Source organism: Ursus americanus, chromosome 8 (genome assembly GCF_024610735.1).
Source record: "Ursus americanus isolate L20-20 chromosome 8, mUrsAme1.1.p, whole genome shotgun sequence".
NCBI lineage: Eukaryota > Metazoa > Chordata > Mammalia > Carnivora > Ursidae > Ursus > Ursus americanus.
In genome coordinates this window covers 53491209-53510141 of record NC_142134.1, presented here as the reverse complement: position 1 = coordinate 53510141, position 18933 = coordinate 53491209, and the positions used below count along the sequence as shown (strand labels likewise).

The following is an 18933-nucleotide window of genomic DNA, read 5'->3' as shown; positions in this document are numbered from 1 at the left end:
GGATGTTTGGGAAGATGGTCAGATTCTTGATGTGACTGGCATTATCTGTTTGCTGGCTGGTATGGAATAAATTTTTGTCTGTTCTGCACTGAAAGACCGTTGGAATAATAGCAAGCCCGTTGCCTTTGGGCACTGTTACTTAAGGTAAAAAAAAAAATTTTTTTTAATGGCTTAATACAACCATTTATTATGTAGGTGGTTTTGTGGGTAAGGAATTTGGGAAGGGCTCCGCTGGGCAGTTTGTCTGCCTGGCTTCCTGTGGGGTAGCGAGGTCTAGATGATTCCTTTCCAACATGGCATCTTTGCTCAGGTGTCTGGTGGGTCAGTGGTACTGGGCTTCTCTTGCTGTCCAGCTGGGGCCTCAGACCCCAGGGCTGCTTCATGTGGCTTGGGCTCCTCGGGTACTGTCACTTTCCTAGGGAGTCGATCTTTTCCGACTTTGTAAACATGAAGGGAACAGCTCGCAGTCATTGGGAGTGAATACGTGCAAGGCTTTATACTAACAACTTTCACGTTAATTGTTTAGTTTTTATCCTGCAAGCCCCACTTTGATAGAAGAGGAGACTGAGGTTCTAGGAAGTGGGTGACCTGCCCAGATGTGCACGTGAAGTTGCAGAGGCTGGAGCCTCTGTCAGCATTTCCGGTTACACAACTGCCCCAAGGATCGGTCTGTCGGAGACTCACAGCTGCTGCTGCGTAGGAGCCGGGGCTGACTTTCTCCTCAGAGTTGTGACCTGCAGCGGAGAGGGTTCCCTTCTGTCTTCTTAGGGCCGATTCTGTTTCAGTGTCTGCTCCTAGAGGCCCGTTCCCTGCCGTGGGATGCTCCTCTCCCGTCCAGCAGGCAACACTGGCTTCATTCTCATAGTTTCCACTTCCCCCCTACTCACCTCCCTCCCATAAAATGTGCACACACACCATACTACTCGAAAACAACAAATAGGGGTCCCGGCAGTTTTTTTCTTTTTTTTTTTTTAAGATTTTATTTTTTTTAGAGAGAGAAAGCACACGCGAGAGAGGCAAAAGGAGGAGAGGGGGAATCTCAAGGAGACTCCATGCTGAGCACAGGGCTCCATCCCAGGACCCTGAGATCACGACCTGAACCGAAACCAAGAGTCGGATGCTTAACTGACCGAGCCATCCAGGCGCCCTGGGGTCCAGGTGGTTTATGCAAAGAATGGGATGCTCATCACACGTTTGCCAGAATGGCGTATTGGGCAGCGTTCATAACAGCTGGCATCAGGTTCATTGGAACTGGATCCTGAGTAGGTTCAATTTTTTGGGGGGGGTATTCCTGTGTGTACAGTGTTTCAGTGAATGAATCGATGCTGTGGTTATCAGGAAGGAGTGAGATGCGTCTCTAGGGGATGACCGGTCCCTGCAGTATGCCCATGCTGATAAAAGTTAGTTGCAGAACGCTGATTCCCCACACACGCTTTTTTTTTTTTTTTTTTTTTTTTTTTGGGTAAAGGAAATTAGCATTTGGCATAGGCAAAGAACCACATGTCAGAAAAACCAAACTGTTCACTGTGGCTCTTTCTGGGTTTGGGATTATATGGGCAACTTTGTATGCTTCTGTATTTTTCTTTTACGTGGATGTGTATTAAACTTACTAGAAATAAAGAGGACTAAAGAATGCATCCTGCTGCTTTGTTTAAGAAGGAGGCGGTTTTACATGGTCCTTGAGGTTGGCCCTTTCACAGCAAGGTGAGATACCACAGCCTGGCCAGAGCCTTGATGGGGCCCAGCTGAGGGTCCTGACCTCAGCCCCTGGAAGGGAGGAAGAGGTGGGGGCAAGGTGTTCCTCCTCTCTGTCCCTTCTCTGTAGGAACCTGCCTGCAACATATTGATCTCTCGGCTCAACCTGGAGACGTCCGCCCAGTTGGCCCAGAGGCACGGTGGCTGGTGCTGACTGGGAGCCGAGGTCCCAGGGACTGGGGTGCAGAGTGCACGTATGTAAGAGGAAGGCATCCCAGAGGGGAAAACATAGCTTTATTTTCCTGTTAAAACAAGCGGACAGGGAGGGGAAGAATTCGAGAGCAAAGCCTACATTTTTCAGTATTTGGCCTCCATTCTGATAAACTGATTCCATTCAGTGTGTTTTAAGTACACAAAGTCCGAGTGTAAGATGCTGTCTGTGAGCCTCACGTGTTGCACGTCATGCTGAGAAGTTTCTGATTTGATTACAAAGACTAGACCGTGTGGCTTAGGGACGGGTGTGTTGATGTGCTGCGTGGGCGGTGCTGTTCGAGCCCGGTGCCCAGTTGCTGAGGTTCTGAGCACGGGTACAGCCTCGGGGTTGCCTCGTTACTGTTGGCTCTGAACCCTGCACCTGGCGGAGGGAAGCTCTCCTTGATCCGTTTGGTTTCTTTGGGGGAGGAAAGCCTGTACCTAGGTCCTACCCTTGAAGATCTGGTGGACACTGGAAAATTCCTTTGCTGTGTTTTCCATTGAGGTGGATTCTGCTCACAGGTCAGCAAAGGAGGGCCGTGGAGCCCGGAAGCAGGGGCAGGGCCATGTGCTATCCCAGGGGCCCCAGTCACTGAGGACTGGCTCCACTCCAGCTGTAGCGTGGACTCTACAAGGAGAAGAAAGTTAAGCTTTGGAGATGAGCAGAGTCATCTTTGAGTGGCTCCTTCAGACCTGTGTTTACGGCAGTGTGTGGATACTTTGTAAATTCCCACGTTTTTTTGGTCCTATTCCTTAGTTCTTTCGTGTATTGTATGTGATTACAGCCCTTTCTCATTTAATGTGGCAGGGAGCAGAGAGGCTTGGGAATAATGTGTAAACAAGTCATTCAAACGTGAAATCTACTTTGGCTCTTTCTGAACATTTTTTGATGTGATCTAAAATTTTATATGTTCCCCCTTTTTATAGGGAAAACAATTGAGTCAGTTGGACTCCCTGAGGGTCTTTGGTGGCTCATTTTATTGTAAGGGTAGAGTTTGGTAAATATTTGAATCTTCCTATTTGCTCTTGATAATTTATTTGAAATGTACTCCATACTGAGATTTTGCGTCTCTCTATCTTCTTACCCTTTCTTAGCACTTCTACTCCTGTAGTGTTGGCATTCTGCTTTGTTGAGTCATTTGTCTATTTCTTTATCCCCTTTGTCTAGATTGTAGGTTACCTGAAGAACAGGATCTATGTGTGATTCATCCTTGTATTCACCATAGAATTTGACGTAAAATGTTTTATACAGTGAACAGGACTCTTAGTTGCAGCTGATAGACACCCAGTGTAAAATGGCATAGTCGAAAATTTATTAGCACAAGAATCCCAGTTGATTGGCTTCAGGCATGGCTGGATCCAGGTCCTCGAACATCAGAACCATCATTCTCACCCTCTTCCTTCCATTTTCTTCTTCCCTGTCTTTGTTTCACCTCCTCTGGAACTACCTAGCATGGCTTTATTTGTGATAGCACCAGAAATTCCAGGCTTATGTCCTCAGAATTTTAAGTCCAAAAGCAGGATTTCTCAACCTGGGCAATACTACATTTTGGGCAAGATAATTCTTAATTGTGGGGGGCTCTCCTATGCATTGTAGGGTGTGTGGCAGCATCCCTGGCCTCTGCTGACTAGATGCCAGTTGCAGCTTTTACCCTCCAGTTGTGACAACCCAAAATATCTCCAGACATTGCCAGATGTCCCCTGGGCGGGGGGATGGTGATGGGTAGAATTGCCCCGGGTTGGAGAACCACTGGTCTAAAGCCACAGCAAGTTTCTTTTTTCCACCAATTCCTTAGAACACATAGGCCTGCCAGTCCTGGTCTGGACTGGGTTATGTGACCAACACTGAACTAATTCTACTGTGGGTGGGGTAATAGAATATGCTGGTTGGTTTGGTCTGGGGTTGCCAGTCCACTTGTTAGCTGGGGCTGGACCTGTCTGTGCCATTGAACCACTGGAATGAGGGTGGGGTGAGGCACTACTCATTATTAGGGGAGGGGGCCCTGGATTCCATGTAAGACCAAAACAAGAAACTCCCGAACCAAAGCCAGAAAACACGCGGACCCTCCCAGGAACTGGGAAGTCTTTTTGAATTGAGAATGAAGTCTTGGTGTGCTGGAAAGCGATGTGTCTTGGCATCAGGAAGGTGCTGTCCTGAATCTTGAGCTTATTACCTGGGTAACTTTGGGCTAGTTTTTTTTTTTACCCTTTTCTCAATCAGATTCTGTCATGCTTGTGAAAATGTTATTTTTTTCATAAAGTTTTCATTGATGTTATTCAAACAGAATTATACATAAATCATATACTCAGTGACTTCAAAGTTTGAATAATCTCATACAGCCAGTGCCCAGATGAAGAAATGGAACAGTCCAGAAGCCCCACAGGCCCACTCCCAGTCACTTCTCCTCCAGAGATAATAGCTATCCTATCTTTTGTCATCATAGTTCAGTGTTGCCTGTTTTTGAAATTTTGCAAAAGTGGAATTCTACCATGTGATTCTGTTCTACGTGTTGTTTCTACTCAACACGATGAGTATTTGCCCATGTTGTTGCACATAGCATAGTTCGCTTATTCTCCTCCTGCATGTTTTTGATTATATGAATATCACACATACTTGTCAGTTCTGTTGCTGGGCAGTGTTTTGTCTCTGGCTTTGGCTGTTAGAAATGCTGTAACCGTCCTTGCATGCGTCTGTTGGTGAGCCGGGACACGTGTCTGTCCGGGATGCCCTGGGTTAGGGCCCTGGCGCCTGCACTAGGGGCTTAATTTAGCTTTTAACTGCTCTGCGTTTCTCAAAGACTTTTGTTTTGAGGCATAAATGAGAACAGGTGAAAAGACTCGTGTCTGTTGCCCGATAGAAAGTCCAGATCTCCTGTAAGTGTTTCATCTAAGATGAGTGATTTGGACATGAAAAGATAACATATGGGCACTTGTTAGCTTGAAAATCAGTTTTCATAAGTTTAATGTATTTGGCCCTGGATGATTTTAGGTAGAAGCAAAACTGTATTGGTGCCCAGTGTTTTGGCTGATTTTGCTGTTTTATGAACAAATACATACTATATGACCAAATATTTCTTTATTAATGATCTCTCAGTGGCAAAATTTCAAAAGGGCGTCATTTATAAAAACTGATTGTGGTGTGTGTCCTGGAGAAGGAACCAGCGCTTTGTTTAATGTTTTTTCCTAGTACGTTTACATGTTTATAGTTCCCTCTGCCTTGTAGGAAAGGAACCCCAGTGTCCCTTTACAAAGATTATGTAACATGCAAAACTAATATGGGGGCTTGCCATGATTAACTGAGAGTTCATTATATTTGTGAGCATTTCTTAATCTTTGAGAGATTATTTTGTCTCTTTTTTTTTTTTTTAAAGATTTTATTTATTTATTTGACAGAGAGAGAGACAGCCAGCGAGAGAGGGAACACACGCAGGGGGAGTGGGAGAGGAAGAAGCAGGCTTCCAGTGGAAGAGCCTGACGTGGGGCTCGATCCCAGAATTCTGGGATCACGCCCTGAGCCGAAGGCAGACGCTTAACAACTGCGCCACCCAGGCGCCCCTGAGAGATTTTGAAGTAAACTTTGATCAGAATTATACAGTAACATTTTTTTTAAGATTTTATTTATTTATTTAACAGAGAGAGAGACAGCCAGTGATAGAGAGAACACAAGCAGGGGGAGTGGGAGAGGAAGAAGCAGGCTCCCAGCAGAGCAGGGAGCCTGATGCAGGGCTTGATCCCAGGACTCTGGGATCACGCCCTGAGCCGAAGGCAGGTGCTTAACGACTGAGCCACCCAGGAGCCCCCCGTACAGTAGTATTTCTTATAGGGCATTCACACCTATGTATTTAATGAGCTGAGACTTCAGAGATGCGGTGAATTTATTTGCAAACCAAATTTGCCCTTAAATAGTATAAACAGCCTGTCACATATCTGTGTGACAGTTTTTTCTTTTGGTCTTGGCTAGTTTGTTCATCTCCGCCACAAGCATGGTGAGGATCTGTGCAGCTGGGCCGTGTCAGTGCTGCTAAAACACACAGCTTGCCAAGGCCCTAGTCATCCAGTAGGGTTTGGGTATAATGCTGTGGGGACAGGGTGAGGAGGGAGCGTTCCTTACCTTAGGACACGAGAAAGAACAGATGAATGATAGATATATCAGAGATGCTGCCTGTCCGCACTGCCTAGCGCTCGTGGACACTGCAGATGCCAGGGCCCCACCTGCAAACAGGCTGCTTCGTCGAGGCTGGGGTGGGGCAGGTCTCCCTGCTTGAGTGGAGGGCTAGTGCATTCACTGAAGAGGGTTGGACTTTGAGGACCTAGGTTCGCAGGCTGAACATGCAGTGATTTATTCCATGATCTGTCAATATCTATGCTAACCAATCAAAATGTTTTGACTTTTAAACATTGTTTTAGAGAAGTCACAAAATAATTTTACAGTCTCCCAGATTCCCTTCTCTCTCTTCCTTGCTTACCGTCTCCCACCCACGTTTGTTAGCTCCTGCAGCTGTTAAAACACTGAGGTTGAATTCTTGTCTCATTGTTTTAAACATTTGTAGAAACATGTTGGTTTTGACAAAAGGTTGTAGTGAACCTTTCAAATGATTGTTTTGGAGTCGGATGCTGGGTTTTGTGTTGCAGAGACTCTTTTCATGGGATCTGAAAGCTAAGAGTGTGTCCCATTTGCCATTTCAGAGCTAGGGAAGCTGAATACTACTTAAGTTTTACATAAGAGTGAAGATCAAGACCCACAGGATAGAAGGAAGAGGATGAATGAGGTGGGTGGCCCCGTGTAAGGGCCCGCGGTCATTAGCATTTCCTAGGTGCCGATGCTGCCTCAGTCAGCGAATGAGCGCGTCTGGTCTCTCTTTCGGGAAGACCTCACCCGTGAGTCTGACCATGGGGCTAATGGTAAGCGTAAAGCAGGAGTTGAGGCATTAGTTTACCCTGGGGATCCGTGACCAACAGGCAGCTAAGAGGCCTCTACTCAGGACCCACCTTCTCCACACATTCAGTCGCTTTAGTGCTGTTTGTGGTCTAGCATCTGCCACATTATACTGGAAATCGCATATTTAGAGTGTCTCTTATTTCCTAGACCGCGAGCCTCTCAGGTCAGAAGAATCCCATCTTACTCACCGTATGAGGTGTATTCACGTCTCTGTGTTGAATCTAGTCTCCACAAGCTGTGCTCTTGGACAACACGGGAGCCCACGTGTGTTGTATCTGGATGGGGTCAGACTCCTGTTTTACTCTCTTTAAATAATTTAAGTTGTGAGCACTTGTAAGAAGATATTGCCTTAAGTGTCTTGTATAAAATTTAAGACACGTAAGATAGAGGAAATACTTGATTTAATTTCATTTTCTTCCCCTATATTTACCTTGTTTCTGACCAACGGATGTAAAAACCACTCCTTACCAACAAAAATGAAACACAAGTCTGTTCCTTCTGGAAAATAATTATGCAGAATAGTTTTCTCTTAGAAGTGCTTGTTTTTACTTTTTGCTGTGAGAGAACATTTCATCCAAGGGACAAAGCACAGCGTGGTCTGCCTTATTTTTGCAGTTTGGTGATGTTTTACTGTTAAATAACAGGAAAAAATGCTAAAGTTTTATATACAACTCCAGGCTTCTTCAGACTCATTTAATATTTATTTGTTACCAGTTGGCAGCAAAACAAAAGTATAAATGTAAAGTAAAATGACTTTTCATTCTAAATACTGTTTTAGAAGCTCTTTCCTCAGTCCTTGTGTGTAAAATTACACTTGCAGTGTGTTTATAATCCTTTAAAATCCCTAAATCCTTACCAAAAAAGTTGACCCAAATGTTTAAATAAGGACTTTATTTACAGAAATAAATGTTTCTAGTTCTCTTACACTAAGTATCATTTTCTGGTGACTTATAGAAACAATATTCACTTAAGCTTGCTGCAGAAACAACACGCATATGTACTGTGATACCGTGCTTTTTTAGTATGTGAATTCAAAAGAGGGTTGTTTTGGTTGTGAAATAGTGCAGATTTACTTTAAAAAGGAGCTTTAGTATAAACTCAAATAGGTTGACAGAAGAGCAGTTTAATAAATTTTATGTCAGAACTGGGCCTTTTTTTTTTTATTATTGGTGATTCATTTTAATTAACATGTTGTTGTGATTCCCAATGTAAAAGGAAAAAAAAAATCTCAAACCCTTATTGAATTTATGCTAGTATAATGCTTTTCAGGTTCTTGTTTTTGCTGTAGTTAGCTTTGATTTACTCTATCTGCTTATCTGGGATCAGAAATGACGTAGATATTACTGCTGTGACTATACTAAAAAAAGATTTTGTTAAAAGTTCCCAGATCGTATCAGTGGAAATAAACTCCAGTGGTCTCAGTGTATTTGCCCTAATGGGGTCAGTGTATTTGCAGTAAATATTGTAATTTGAAGTTTATGTTCTCAGAGACTGCAGTTTTACCTTGAGACACTTTTCAGTTCAGTTTGCTTATTTTAGGGGTTACTATTGACATTTCCCCCTTCTTTATTTTTACATATCTCTCTGAGCTGCCAACTCCAGCAGCTGCTGGTTCTCAGTGGCCCCTCTCCCTTGGTTGACGTTCTGACGTCATCCTTGACGCTCTGGTTCCTCCTCCTCCACCTTCCATTCCTCAGTTTCTTTACGTCTGAAACATTGGTGTGGCCTGTGCTCCCATGCCTGCCTTCTTCTTTTACTTCGCCTTCTTCTGTTCCCAGGGGGCAGCCACTCTTGTGCGTGAGCTGCTGACGTCGCAGTCGACATCTCCTGTCTTGGACTCCAGGCCCAGCTGCCCAGCTGCCTGCTGGATGTTTTACTTTCAGGTCCTCCTGGTCTGACTCAACATGTGCAAAAGCCAAACTCCTCACGTCATCTCCACAAAGCTGCTCCTTCCGTGTCCCCTGCTCACACAGCTTGAGGCCGACTCTGCAAGCCACGTGCTGGCTTCCATGCCCTCGACTCCCCCATCTAGATAGCCGCCAAATCTTGTGTATTCTGTCTTCCAGAAGCTTTTATTCAGCCTTTCTCTTGACTCCCGTCTTCTTCCAGGCTCCCCCAGACCCCATCTCAGTACTGTAAACGTTCTAACTAAGCATCTCTTGAGGCCCCGCTCCCCGCTTGGGCAGGGCCGCCTTGCTTCCATCCCCTGTTTCTGGATCCCTACCTCCTGGCATCTAGTGATACCTAGAGAAAAGTTTGGAAATACAATGAAGTAAATGACTCTGTCCCCTTGTGCGACAAGTAACACCGTAGGTGAGTCCAGGACAGAGTTAAAAGCATGGAGAATTCAGGATTTCCTCACAAGTGGATATTATGCCTTCATTTCTCCAGGTCTGTTCTGGTAAAGGGAACTAAACTCTCAGTGCAGATTTACAAATGTACACACAGGTGGAGTCCGTTTTTTATTGAAAAAGTCTCCTGTTTTACTTATGATAATTTTAAAACATTGGATTTTTAACCGTTGACAATTTATGGCTGAAAATACGTTTGGCAATATGCTGTCAACTATTGTGAGATGGTTATATTCTTGTCAGGATCCCAGTGGTTCTTTTTAACCCCCGCTGTCTCCTTTATGCCCATGTTACAGTTCACCAGAGCAAGGAGTGGGGGCGCTGGCCTTTGACGCCCGTCTCCTACAGGTTGTGATTAGTGTGTAGGAAAGGCTGGCCGTTCGAAAAACTTCCACAGCCTCAACCCTGACCAAGGTTGTGATTTGCTGTTCAGCCTCTCCTGACCTTGAGAAGTGGGGGAACAATCAGATTCTACTTTGTGTCTTCTCTCTGTGCTGTTTACTATTGAGTCACCATAAATTCACACGACTCACACATTTTCTCTGCACTTTGGTTACGTAATGAAAGACGCCATTACCTCAGATGCAGTGGAAGACCCAGCATATAGAAATGACCCTTACTTTAACAAGCCTCAGTAGCCTGTGTAAGACTTCTGTTCAGAGAGTAAGTTTCACCATGGGGAAGATTCATGTGACTCCTGAAAAAACAATTTCATAGAATTGGTCAGGAAAGTGGTGAGGTTCTTTACTTGCATGAATTAGTTATTTTTCTTTGAAAATTCTTTACTTCTCAGAAATACCTTTTACCTGAAAAATCTTGCAAGTTTTTTTTTTTTTTTTTTTTTTTTTAAGAAATGGAGGCAGTTCTTGTCAATGTCCTATAGTGACTTGTTGGCAAAGGTGTGAGTGGAACCTGGGCTTCCTCCCTCCCTCCCTCTCCTCTCTGTCCTGTCATCTTTTCTATTAACCATTTTCAGGCTTCCGTGGGATGTGTTGTCTGGCAGTGGGAGAGTGTGCTATTGCACAAGCAAGTAGTGCAAATTCATGCTTGACAGATGTTGAAATTTTGGTTTATTTAGTATTATTTAGCTCCTATGCTTCAGTAATCAATTTTTAAACTATAGCGTATACCTAAATATATTTGAACTCTTTGCATGATCAGATACCTTGGAAGGATGTATCATAATCTTTACAGCAGAGGTACCAACTTTAAGACGCGCTTGATGTGCAATCAGAGAGAGAAAAATCTTTTGAGTCATTGGGTCTTACAGCATAGAAGCATATGTTTTAAATCTACAACCATGTCCCTTTACTGTATATGTTGATCTTCGACCTGAATTGTTAACGGGTTTTTTGTTGTTGTTCTTTCCTCTATAATGTTGTTAGAAGACTTCGAGCCTCTGGGTATCGGGCCTTAAATTGAATTTTCTTACATAGAAAAAAAGGAAAAAAATTGCTTTGGGTGTTAGGTCATAACGAAAACCAGGGCCTTCCTTAGGAAGATTGAATTCATGCCTGTGTTTTGGTATCGTGGCTGTAGCTCACCTGAGTGACCTCACAGATCCTTCCTGCGGTCGCAGATGCATCTTCACGTCTGCTGCTGCCTCGAAGGCTCTCGTCAGAAGCTCCTGATGAGACGTGTAGCAGTAGGGACGATAACAGCACACGAGACCCTTTTGTTCATTCTCTTGATCATGGCTCTGCGTGGAACCCAAAGGCTCTGGAGTCTGTGTGGGAAGAAGCGCAGTTTGTTGCCCTGATAATGACACTGTCTTGGTTGCTCACTCCTTCGTTAAAGCCTCCTAGCTCTGTAGTCAATACCGGTCAACTGTTAGGAAATAGAGAACTGACTAATAAAATGCCAGTTATCCTTGAAGGAAAAAATAAGGATGTGATTTGAAGAAATGTTTTATAGATAATTTCAGTCATCACTTGTCATCCTCATCCCACCCATTTATTGTGGAAGACTCTCCAAGATACACTGCCATGACATCTAGAAAACTTGCATCATGTTTTGGTGAGCCACATTGGAGACAGACCTCTTAGGGAGGTGACAGCAGCTGCGGAGAGGACCTGGCTTTGCCGTGGGACTAACCCGGGTTTGACTCCGAGGCTCGCCACATTGGGCTGTGTGTCCGTGGGCTAGTCACTTAACCTTGTGGAGTGTTGTGGCCATGCGAATCCTCTAGCGTAGTCCCTGGCACGTCAGAGGTGCTTAATAAATACCGTTCCCCTTCTCCTGTGTGTGCAAGTTGTGCATTTCCCTCTCGTGGGAAGGCGTTTGCGGTCTCAGATTCCCCGTGGGCTCCTACTTCAGGACCTGGCACACGCAGGGGGGAGGTCGGGGAGAGCAGAGTGTAGGCTGCTCGTATATTCGTGCCGTGTGTGTGCCTCGTGGGAGCACTGGCTACTGCGGGTTCCAAGTAACACTCCCTTTCTTGGCAGGTGCCGGAGATCATCAGCTCCATTCGCCAGGCTGGGAAGATTGCCCGCCAGGAGGAGCTCCACTGCCCGTCTGAGTTTGATGACACGTTTGCCAAGAAGTTTGAGGTGCTCTTCTGTGGCCGGGTGACCGTGGCCCACAAGAAGGCTCCTCCGGCCCTGATCGACGAGTGCATTGAGAAGTTCAATCACGTCAGTTGCAGCAGGAAAGCCGAATTCGACTTGGTCTCCCAGAATTCTGAAACCCCAAATCCCGCGGGAGGCCTTTCCTTCTCGGATAAGTTCCGATCTGTGCTGCAGCCGGTGGGGAACGGGGAGCAGGGCCGGAGGCCCATGCGCAAATCCTTCTCCCAGCCGGGGCTGCGCTCTTTGGCCTTTAAGAAGGAATTTCAAGATGGAAGCCTGCGAAGTAGTAGTTTTTTCAGCTCCTTTGAGGAAAACGACATTGAGAACCACCTCATTAGTGGACACAATATTGTGCAGCCGACAGATATTGAGGAAAATCGAACTATGCTGTTCACGGTAAAATATCATCAAGCCCTGGGCTCATCCTCAGTGTGAGATAACGTGTTCAGTCTGCTTTATTGAGGAAAGGATTCATAGCAAATTGTTTGGGATTTATGAGTGAATCCATGTATTTTTATAGTGAATAATCCTTTTCTTAGGATAAAATCCTTACTTTAGTCCTAGGCCTTTAAAATCATCGTTGGAAACCTAGAGAGAGTCCATCTTCTATCCTTGTTTGTTTTTATCTCTACCCATCCCTCCCCCCTTAGTTGAAAGAGACCTTTTCAATGGAAGGAACAGGGCACATATGTAAGAGGCCCCCAAAAGGATTTTTAAAATGTATATTAATTTCAATGATATATATTCCAACAAAATCTTTTAGTTGGAAAATATTCTGTCTTTACTGTTTCTATTAATTTATAAAACATTTATCCTTTGTTAATCAGGATAATTGGATTTGGGGATAAGATGATATTTGAAATTTGTACCCAAACTGAAATAGTAGTTTAGCCACCTGTTTTTCTCGAAGAGGTTTGGTAAACTGATAGCCAAGTGCCAGGAAAGGAATGGACAGGGAATCTGTCCTTGGCATTTGGGGTTCCTGGGTTCTGTGCTGCTCTGGGCTCCTCTGGATGGGCTTGTCCTCCTTGGGAGTCCCCGGGGCCTTCCCAGCTGTGAGCTGGCCTCTGATGATCTAGGGAACTGATTGGTTTTTGGCCCCCTTCTAGAATGTCGTGACTGGTATTCTAGAAGAGCTAAATTACTGGAGGTGTAATGTTCTTGTGCCTAACTCAAGGCAGAGAGATGGCCGATGGGTAAGGAAGCTGCTACTTAGGTTAAGGCGATGCTGGATATAAGCAGGTTTAAGATGAAGATGATGTGTCAATGGGTTAATAAGACTTTTCTTCCTCTCTTTGTCGTGTATTGGAAAGAGTGCTATGTCGGCACTCAGGCCTGTGCTTTAGTCTGTGATGTATACTTTAAAAAGAAAAACTTTTTCGTGTCATTGTGAAAGCTGCTCAGCACATGTATGTTCAAGTTTTTAATGTGTGACTACTGTATGCAGGGTCCCTTGCAACATGCTTGCAGTAACAGCAGTGAACAAGGCAGCCATGGCCTCTGCCCACGCCGAATTTAGGTTCCAGTAAGGGGGACTGACACCTGAGTGTTCGAGTAATTGTCTCATTACAGTTCTGGTCAGTGCCACAAAGGAGAAGTAGAAGATGCTGTGAGAACATCTGGGGATTCCAGGAAGGCTTCTTGGAGGAAGTGATTTTCACTGAGCAGAGGTTCAGTGTGGCCAACTAGATATTCTTCCAGCTGGAGTAACCTGGGTTCAGGGAGCAGCAAGTGAGAGGCCCTGAGGGAGGGATGAGCTGTTGCAACAGGGTCCTCCCCTAGAATGGAGTTGATCACGCTGACACAAGGTGGTAAGGCAGTGTTAACTATACTAATGCTCTAACTTTAAGAAGTCAAGTAAGTAGTATTTAAATGCCTAACACATAGTTATCTACTCAACAAATGGTAGGTTATTTTAACAATAATTTTAAAAGACTTTTCAGTAAAACAGTTAATAGAAAGTGTTTTGGAAGTTTCAAAAGAGGAGCTTTCGTTTTCTGGAAGCTTTACTTTTATAGAAACCTCACTTCCTTATAAAGGGGAGATGTGGCCTCTGCGGTTTCGTTGCTAACTTTTGGATATTTGGGTCTTTGATCTCAAAGAAGACCGCTGTCTTATGTGGGTGAACGTACTAGCAGGTGTCCTGGGCTACCCGAGATCTGTAGGGTCAGCCGACACCTCTGGAGGTGATTCTCCACAGCAAAATAGTCAGAATCTTACAGGAGCTTTCCCCTCTTAGTCTGTATTTTCATAGGTCACAGAATGAGAATGTTTGTATAATAACATTGAATTCAACTTCCATGAAAAACTAGTTTCTTTTTTTTGTCTTTTAAGATTGGCCAATCTGAAGTTTACCTCATCAGTCCTGACACCAAAAAAATAGCATTGGAGAAAAATTTTAAGGAGATATCCTTTTGCTCTCAGGTAAATGGAGCTGGGTTATTGGCTCATTTGCATTTGCATTTTTAATGAATTCTTCTATCTGTCATTCAGCAGAAGTGCTTAAAGGTCACAAGATGTGTGCCTTCTAGGTATACTTGATTTGTGATCTTGGCATTTCTCCTTTGATTTGCTATATTAAGGCAAAATATACATATAATTTTGAAATTGAAAAGTTCACTGTTAGCAACAATAATCTGGAGAAAATAGATGTACTTTTCTTTTTTCAGTTATTAGTGGTAATGTTCTGTAGTCACAAATTCCAGTTGTATATGTGTGGGTCTGCATACATGTCTTATGTAGATATGCATACATACAAGTATTTTTAAATTGATGCTCATTTCTACTTTATAAAAATTCTTAACTTCTTTTTGGGTACGAGTCATTATTCTTCCTTAAAATAGTGAATCTCTTTAGGGATGTTTTCCTCAGAATACAGTGCCTACTTGAGTTCTTTCTTGATAATCTCCCAAGGTGTGTTTCATAGATTTTGGAGAATCAGTTATAGTGAGTATGTCAGTTGTACTCAGGGTCTTCCTAGCAAATAAGAGATCACTTAAAGTTATTGTTTGGCTGTATTTTAAAACCCTGAGTTCTTACTTCCTCGCTTCCATTTTCTCATAATTAATAAGATGTAATGAAAATCTCGTTGCTGATTTATAACATGATCTACTTAAAAAATCCCTTTGAAATGTGAAATAAAGAATGTTTTCCCAAAATGTGAAAATAAAGAATGTTCCTTTTATAGTTGAATAGGGAACCATTAACAAAATTAATTTTTCTAAATCCTATTCCCCGGAGAACGAACGTCTAGCATGTGCTTACCTTGCTCAGGGAGAACATGGATCGAGATGCCAGGGTATGTCAGCGATTGCCCGTTTATTGGAAAATGTTCAACCTGAAAGTGAGATGATCCACAGAATTTAATGTCGATTTGTTTTTTCTATAGAAATGTTAATGTTTAAGGTTTGCTTTTTCATGTAACAGTTTTATTATTTCCTGAAGCATGCAGCTTACACGTGTACATGATGACCTGAATTTCAAGTTATCGGCACTTGTATCTCTGCATGTTGGTGCTTTCTGGAGACACTCACATATTAATATTTATGGGCTATGTCTTATCTGCATCAGGGTGCCTCTTAGTTGATACTTCCAAAACAAGTTTACATATTTATTCAGAAGAGCTCTTAGGAAACTATGGTGTACAGCCTTGGCCTTCATATCGTACATGTAAAAGCTTCTCTGTTCTTTGTATGATTCTTGACTCATTCTTCAGACCAGTGTACTTCAGAACTTACCTGTCTGTTCTTGTAGGAGAGTACAAATATGTTTTAAATCTTTTTTTTTTTTGAACCTTTGTATGCGTGTGTGCATGTGTATGTAAAGTTGTGTTTCCTCAATAATCTTTTGTCTTCTTTTGATTTTCAAAATAATTTTTTATTCTTTAGTATCTTGGCAAAGTTCTCATTTTTCTGTGTCCCCTTTTCTGTACTTCCTTTTAGTACTAAAATGAACATTAAAAACTCTGGTTTTCAATTCTTGTATTATGGGGGTAATCAGAATAATATTTTAGTAGAATGATGTTAATCTTCGTATTTGAGAGATATTTGTAGATATTTAAAGTACCTGAGAAAATTGTGTGGAATCACAAAAGACCCCAGATAGCCAAAGCAATCTTGAGAACAACAAAAGTGGAGGTATCACAATCCCAGATTTCAACATATGCTACAAAGCTGTAGTCATCAAAACAGTATGGTGCTGGCACAAAAATAGACACATAGATCAGCGAAACAGAATAGAAAGCCCAGAAATAAAGCCACAATTATATGGTCAATTAATCTATGCAAAGGAGTCAGGAGTACACAGTGGGGAAAAGACCGTCTCTTCAACAGTGGCGCTGGAAAAACTGGACAGCTACATGCAAAAGAATAACATTGGACCACTTGCTTACACCGTACACAGATACAAACTCAAAATGGATTAAAGACCTAAATGTGTGAAACGTGAAACCATTAAACTCCTTGAAGAAAACACAGGCAGTAACCTCTTTGACATTGGCTATCACAGAATTTTCCAGATACCTCCTCAAGCAAGAGAAACACAGCCAAAATAAACTATTGGGATTAAAACAAAATAAAAAGCTTTTGCACAGAGAAGGAAACCAACAACAAAATGAAAAAGCAGCTTACTGAATGAGAAAAGACATTTGCAAATGATATATCCCACGAGGGGTTAATATCCAAAATATGGAAAGAACTTACACAACTCAACACCAAAAGAGCCAAATAATCTAATTAAAAAATGGGCAGAGGACCTGAATAGACATTTTTCCAAAGAAGTCATACAGATGGCCAAGAGACATGGAAAGATGGCTCAACTTCACTTATCATCAGGGAAATACAAATCAAAATCACAGTGAGCTATCCCTGGCAAGGATGTGGAGATAACGGAACTCTTGGTACACTGCTGGTGGGAATGCAAACTGGAGCAGCCACCGTGGAGAACAGCATGGAGGTTCCTTAAAATATTAAAAATAGAACTACCATATGATCCAGTAATTCCACTACTGGTTATTTACCCAAAGAAAACAAAAACACTAATTCAAAAAGATATATGCATCCCTGTTTTTATTGCAGTGTTATTTACAATAGCTAAGTTACGGAAGTAATCCAAGTGTCCATAAATGCATGGCGGAGGAGGATGTGGTGTGTATAGATACTCAAAGGAATATTATTCAGCCATAATAAGGAGGGAGATCTTGCCATTTGTGACAACATGGGTGGACCTAGAGGACATCATGCTAAGTGAAATAAATTCAAGAAAGACAGATACCACATGATTTCACTTACATGTGGAATCTGAAAAGCAAATGAAAAAAAAAGCAGAAACAAACCCAAATAGAGGACAAACTGGCAGTTGCCAGAGGGGCGAGGGGTGGGAGTGTGCAGGCTTCCGGGCATGGAATGCGTAAGTCACAGGGTTGAAGGTCACAGCGCAGGGAATACAGTCTGCGGTATTGTAATAGCGTCGTGTGGTGGTAGGTGGGAGCTACACTCACCATGTTGTACACCTGAAACTCCTGTAACATTGGGTATCGACTGTACTTCAGAACAATCTGGGAAATGATTTTAGAGTGCTCTAGAAGACCGTGCGCATCGGTCCTCTTGCCTTCTGGCACTTGTGACTCTTTCAGACGCCGCTCAACGCTCCTCCCTCTCTTGCCCGCTTTCCACAGGGTATCAGACACGTGGACCACTTCGGGTTCATCTGCCGGGAGTCTTCAGGGGGTGGAGGCTTTCACTTCGTCTGTTACGTGTTTCAGTGCGCCAGTGAAGCTCTGGTAAGTGCCACTGAGCAGCTCTCACCTGGAAGACGTGCTCACGTGCAGTGTCAACCGCACTGATTTTTCTTTCCTTCACAAACCATAGAGCTTCTTCGACATGTCGTTATTTGGCTTCAATTATCCGCCACAACTGTATAATAACTAGCTAGTCCACCTGCAAGACTTCTGTGGGGATGTGTCCTCCATTGTCCTGTTGTTGAGGAACCTGCTCCTGTCGGCCCTCCGGCCTTGCAGTAAAATATGTCATTGCGGACGTGTGATCCTGAGGAGGTGGCTTTCTCACGAGAGTAGAATTGTTTCTGTTTTGTACCTCCTCTCCTCTACGAGCTTTGAGCATACGTAGTGTTTCTCAGACTGGAATCCTTGCAGTTATTACGATGATCATTGTCTGTCAGTCCGTGATTAATGGTTCCCCCCAAAATCTTAAAAGTCTTTGCAGAGTCCTGAAGTCTCAGCCCCACTCGTCTGAAATGGGCATTTTCCTGGCTACCTGGTGTCTTCTCTCCGAGCAGGTCGATGAGATCATGATGACCCTGAAGCAGGCGTTCACCGTGGCAGCGGTCCAGCACACGGCTAAAGCCCCCGCCCAGCTGTGCGAGGGCTGCCCCCTGCAGGGCCTGCACAAGCTCTGTGAGCGGATAGAGGGTGAGTAGGGGCCCCCCTCCAGGCTTAACACCGCGGGACTTAAAGGGCCCAGGACAACCTCAGGCGATCTGCGTTCCTTGCGGGGTTCTGCCTAACAGAGGCCCGTGTTAGTTACAGGGATCACAGGTGAACTTTCAGCACGCGGCTGGTGTCTTCTGTATGTTGCCGAGCTACTGTGCTAGGGGCTCAGGTTTGAAGATAAACTTCCATCGCCCCTCTAAGGGTCGTGGAGGAGAGAGATAGAAACTGCATATCTAGCCACCGTCCGGTCAGCCCTGTTGGCTGCTGTGAAGAGATCTGGTAAGGTGAGAGCTGCAGAATCTCCACCACGTGTTTCAGTTCCAAGGTCATCGGTAACCCCCGCCAGAACCGTGTTCACGGAGTGAAGGGGGCAGAAGACGAATTGCAGCTGAGTCAGAGGGAAAGTGTAAAAGGGACTGAGAGTTGACTCTAGTTTCTAGAAATGTGATGTAGGGAGAAACTGTGGTAAATGTTATCATTTGCAGCTAATATTTATCGAGGACTTAAGATGTGTCAGGCACTGTGCTAGGTGCTGTGGGAGGACAGAGGATTGTTGATTTGTACATTTTAGGGATAAGTACATCGAGGACTTGTGAAGACTAGTTTAGTGTGCGAGTCCAAGAGTCTGCCCGTGTGGGAAAGCCTTCCCTGTTACCTGCTTGCAAAGCCGCCCCCCAGGAC

At 43.8% G+C, this 18933-nt stretch overlaps 1 protein-coding gene across 6 annotated transcripts in view; it reads left to right on the top strand.

The window, feature by feature from the left end:
• Positions 1-18933, top strand: part of TBC1D1 (TBC1 domain family member 1) — a 223451-nt gene that overhangs the window by 95048 nt on the left and 109470 nt on the right. For all 6 annotated transcript variants that reach the window (XM_045816359.2, XM_087864212.1, XM_045816358.2 and 3 more), the window contains 4 exons: positions 11682-12200; positions 14139-14228; positions 17479-17583; positions 18099-18231. In XM_045816359.2, the coding sequence (XP_045672315.2) occupies positions 11682-12200; positions 14139-14228; positions 17479-17583; positions 18099-18231 (847 nt within the window). The remainder of the gene's footprint in view (positions 1-11681; positions 12201-14138; positions 14229-17478; positions 17584-18098; positions 18232-18933) is intronic.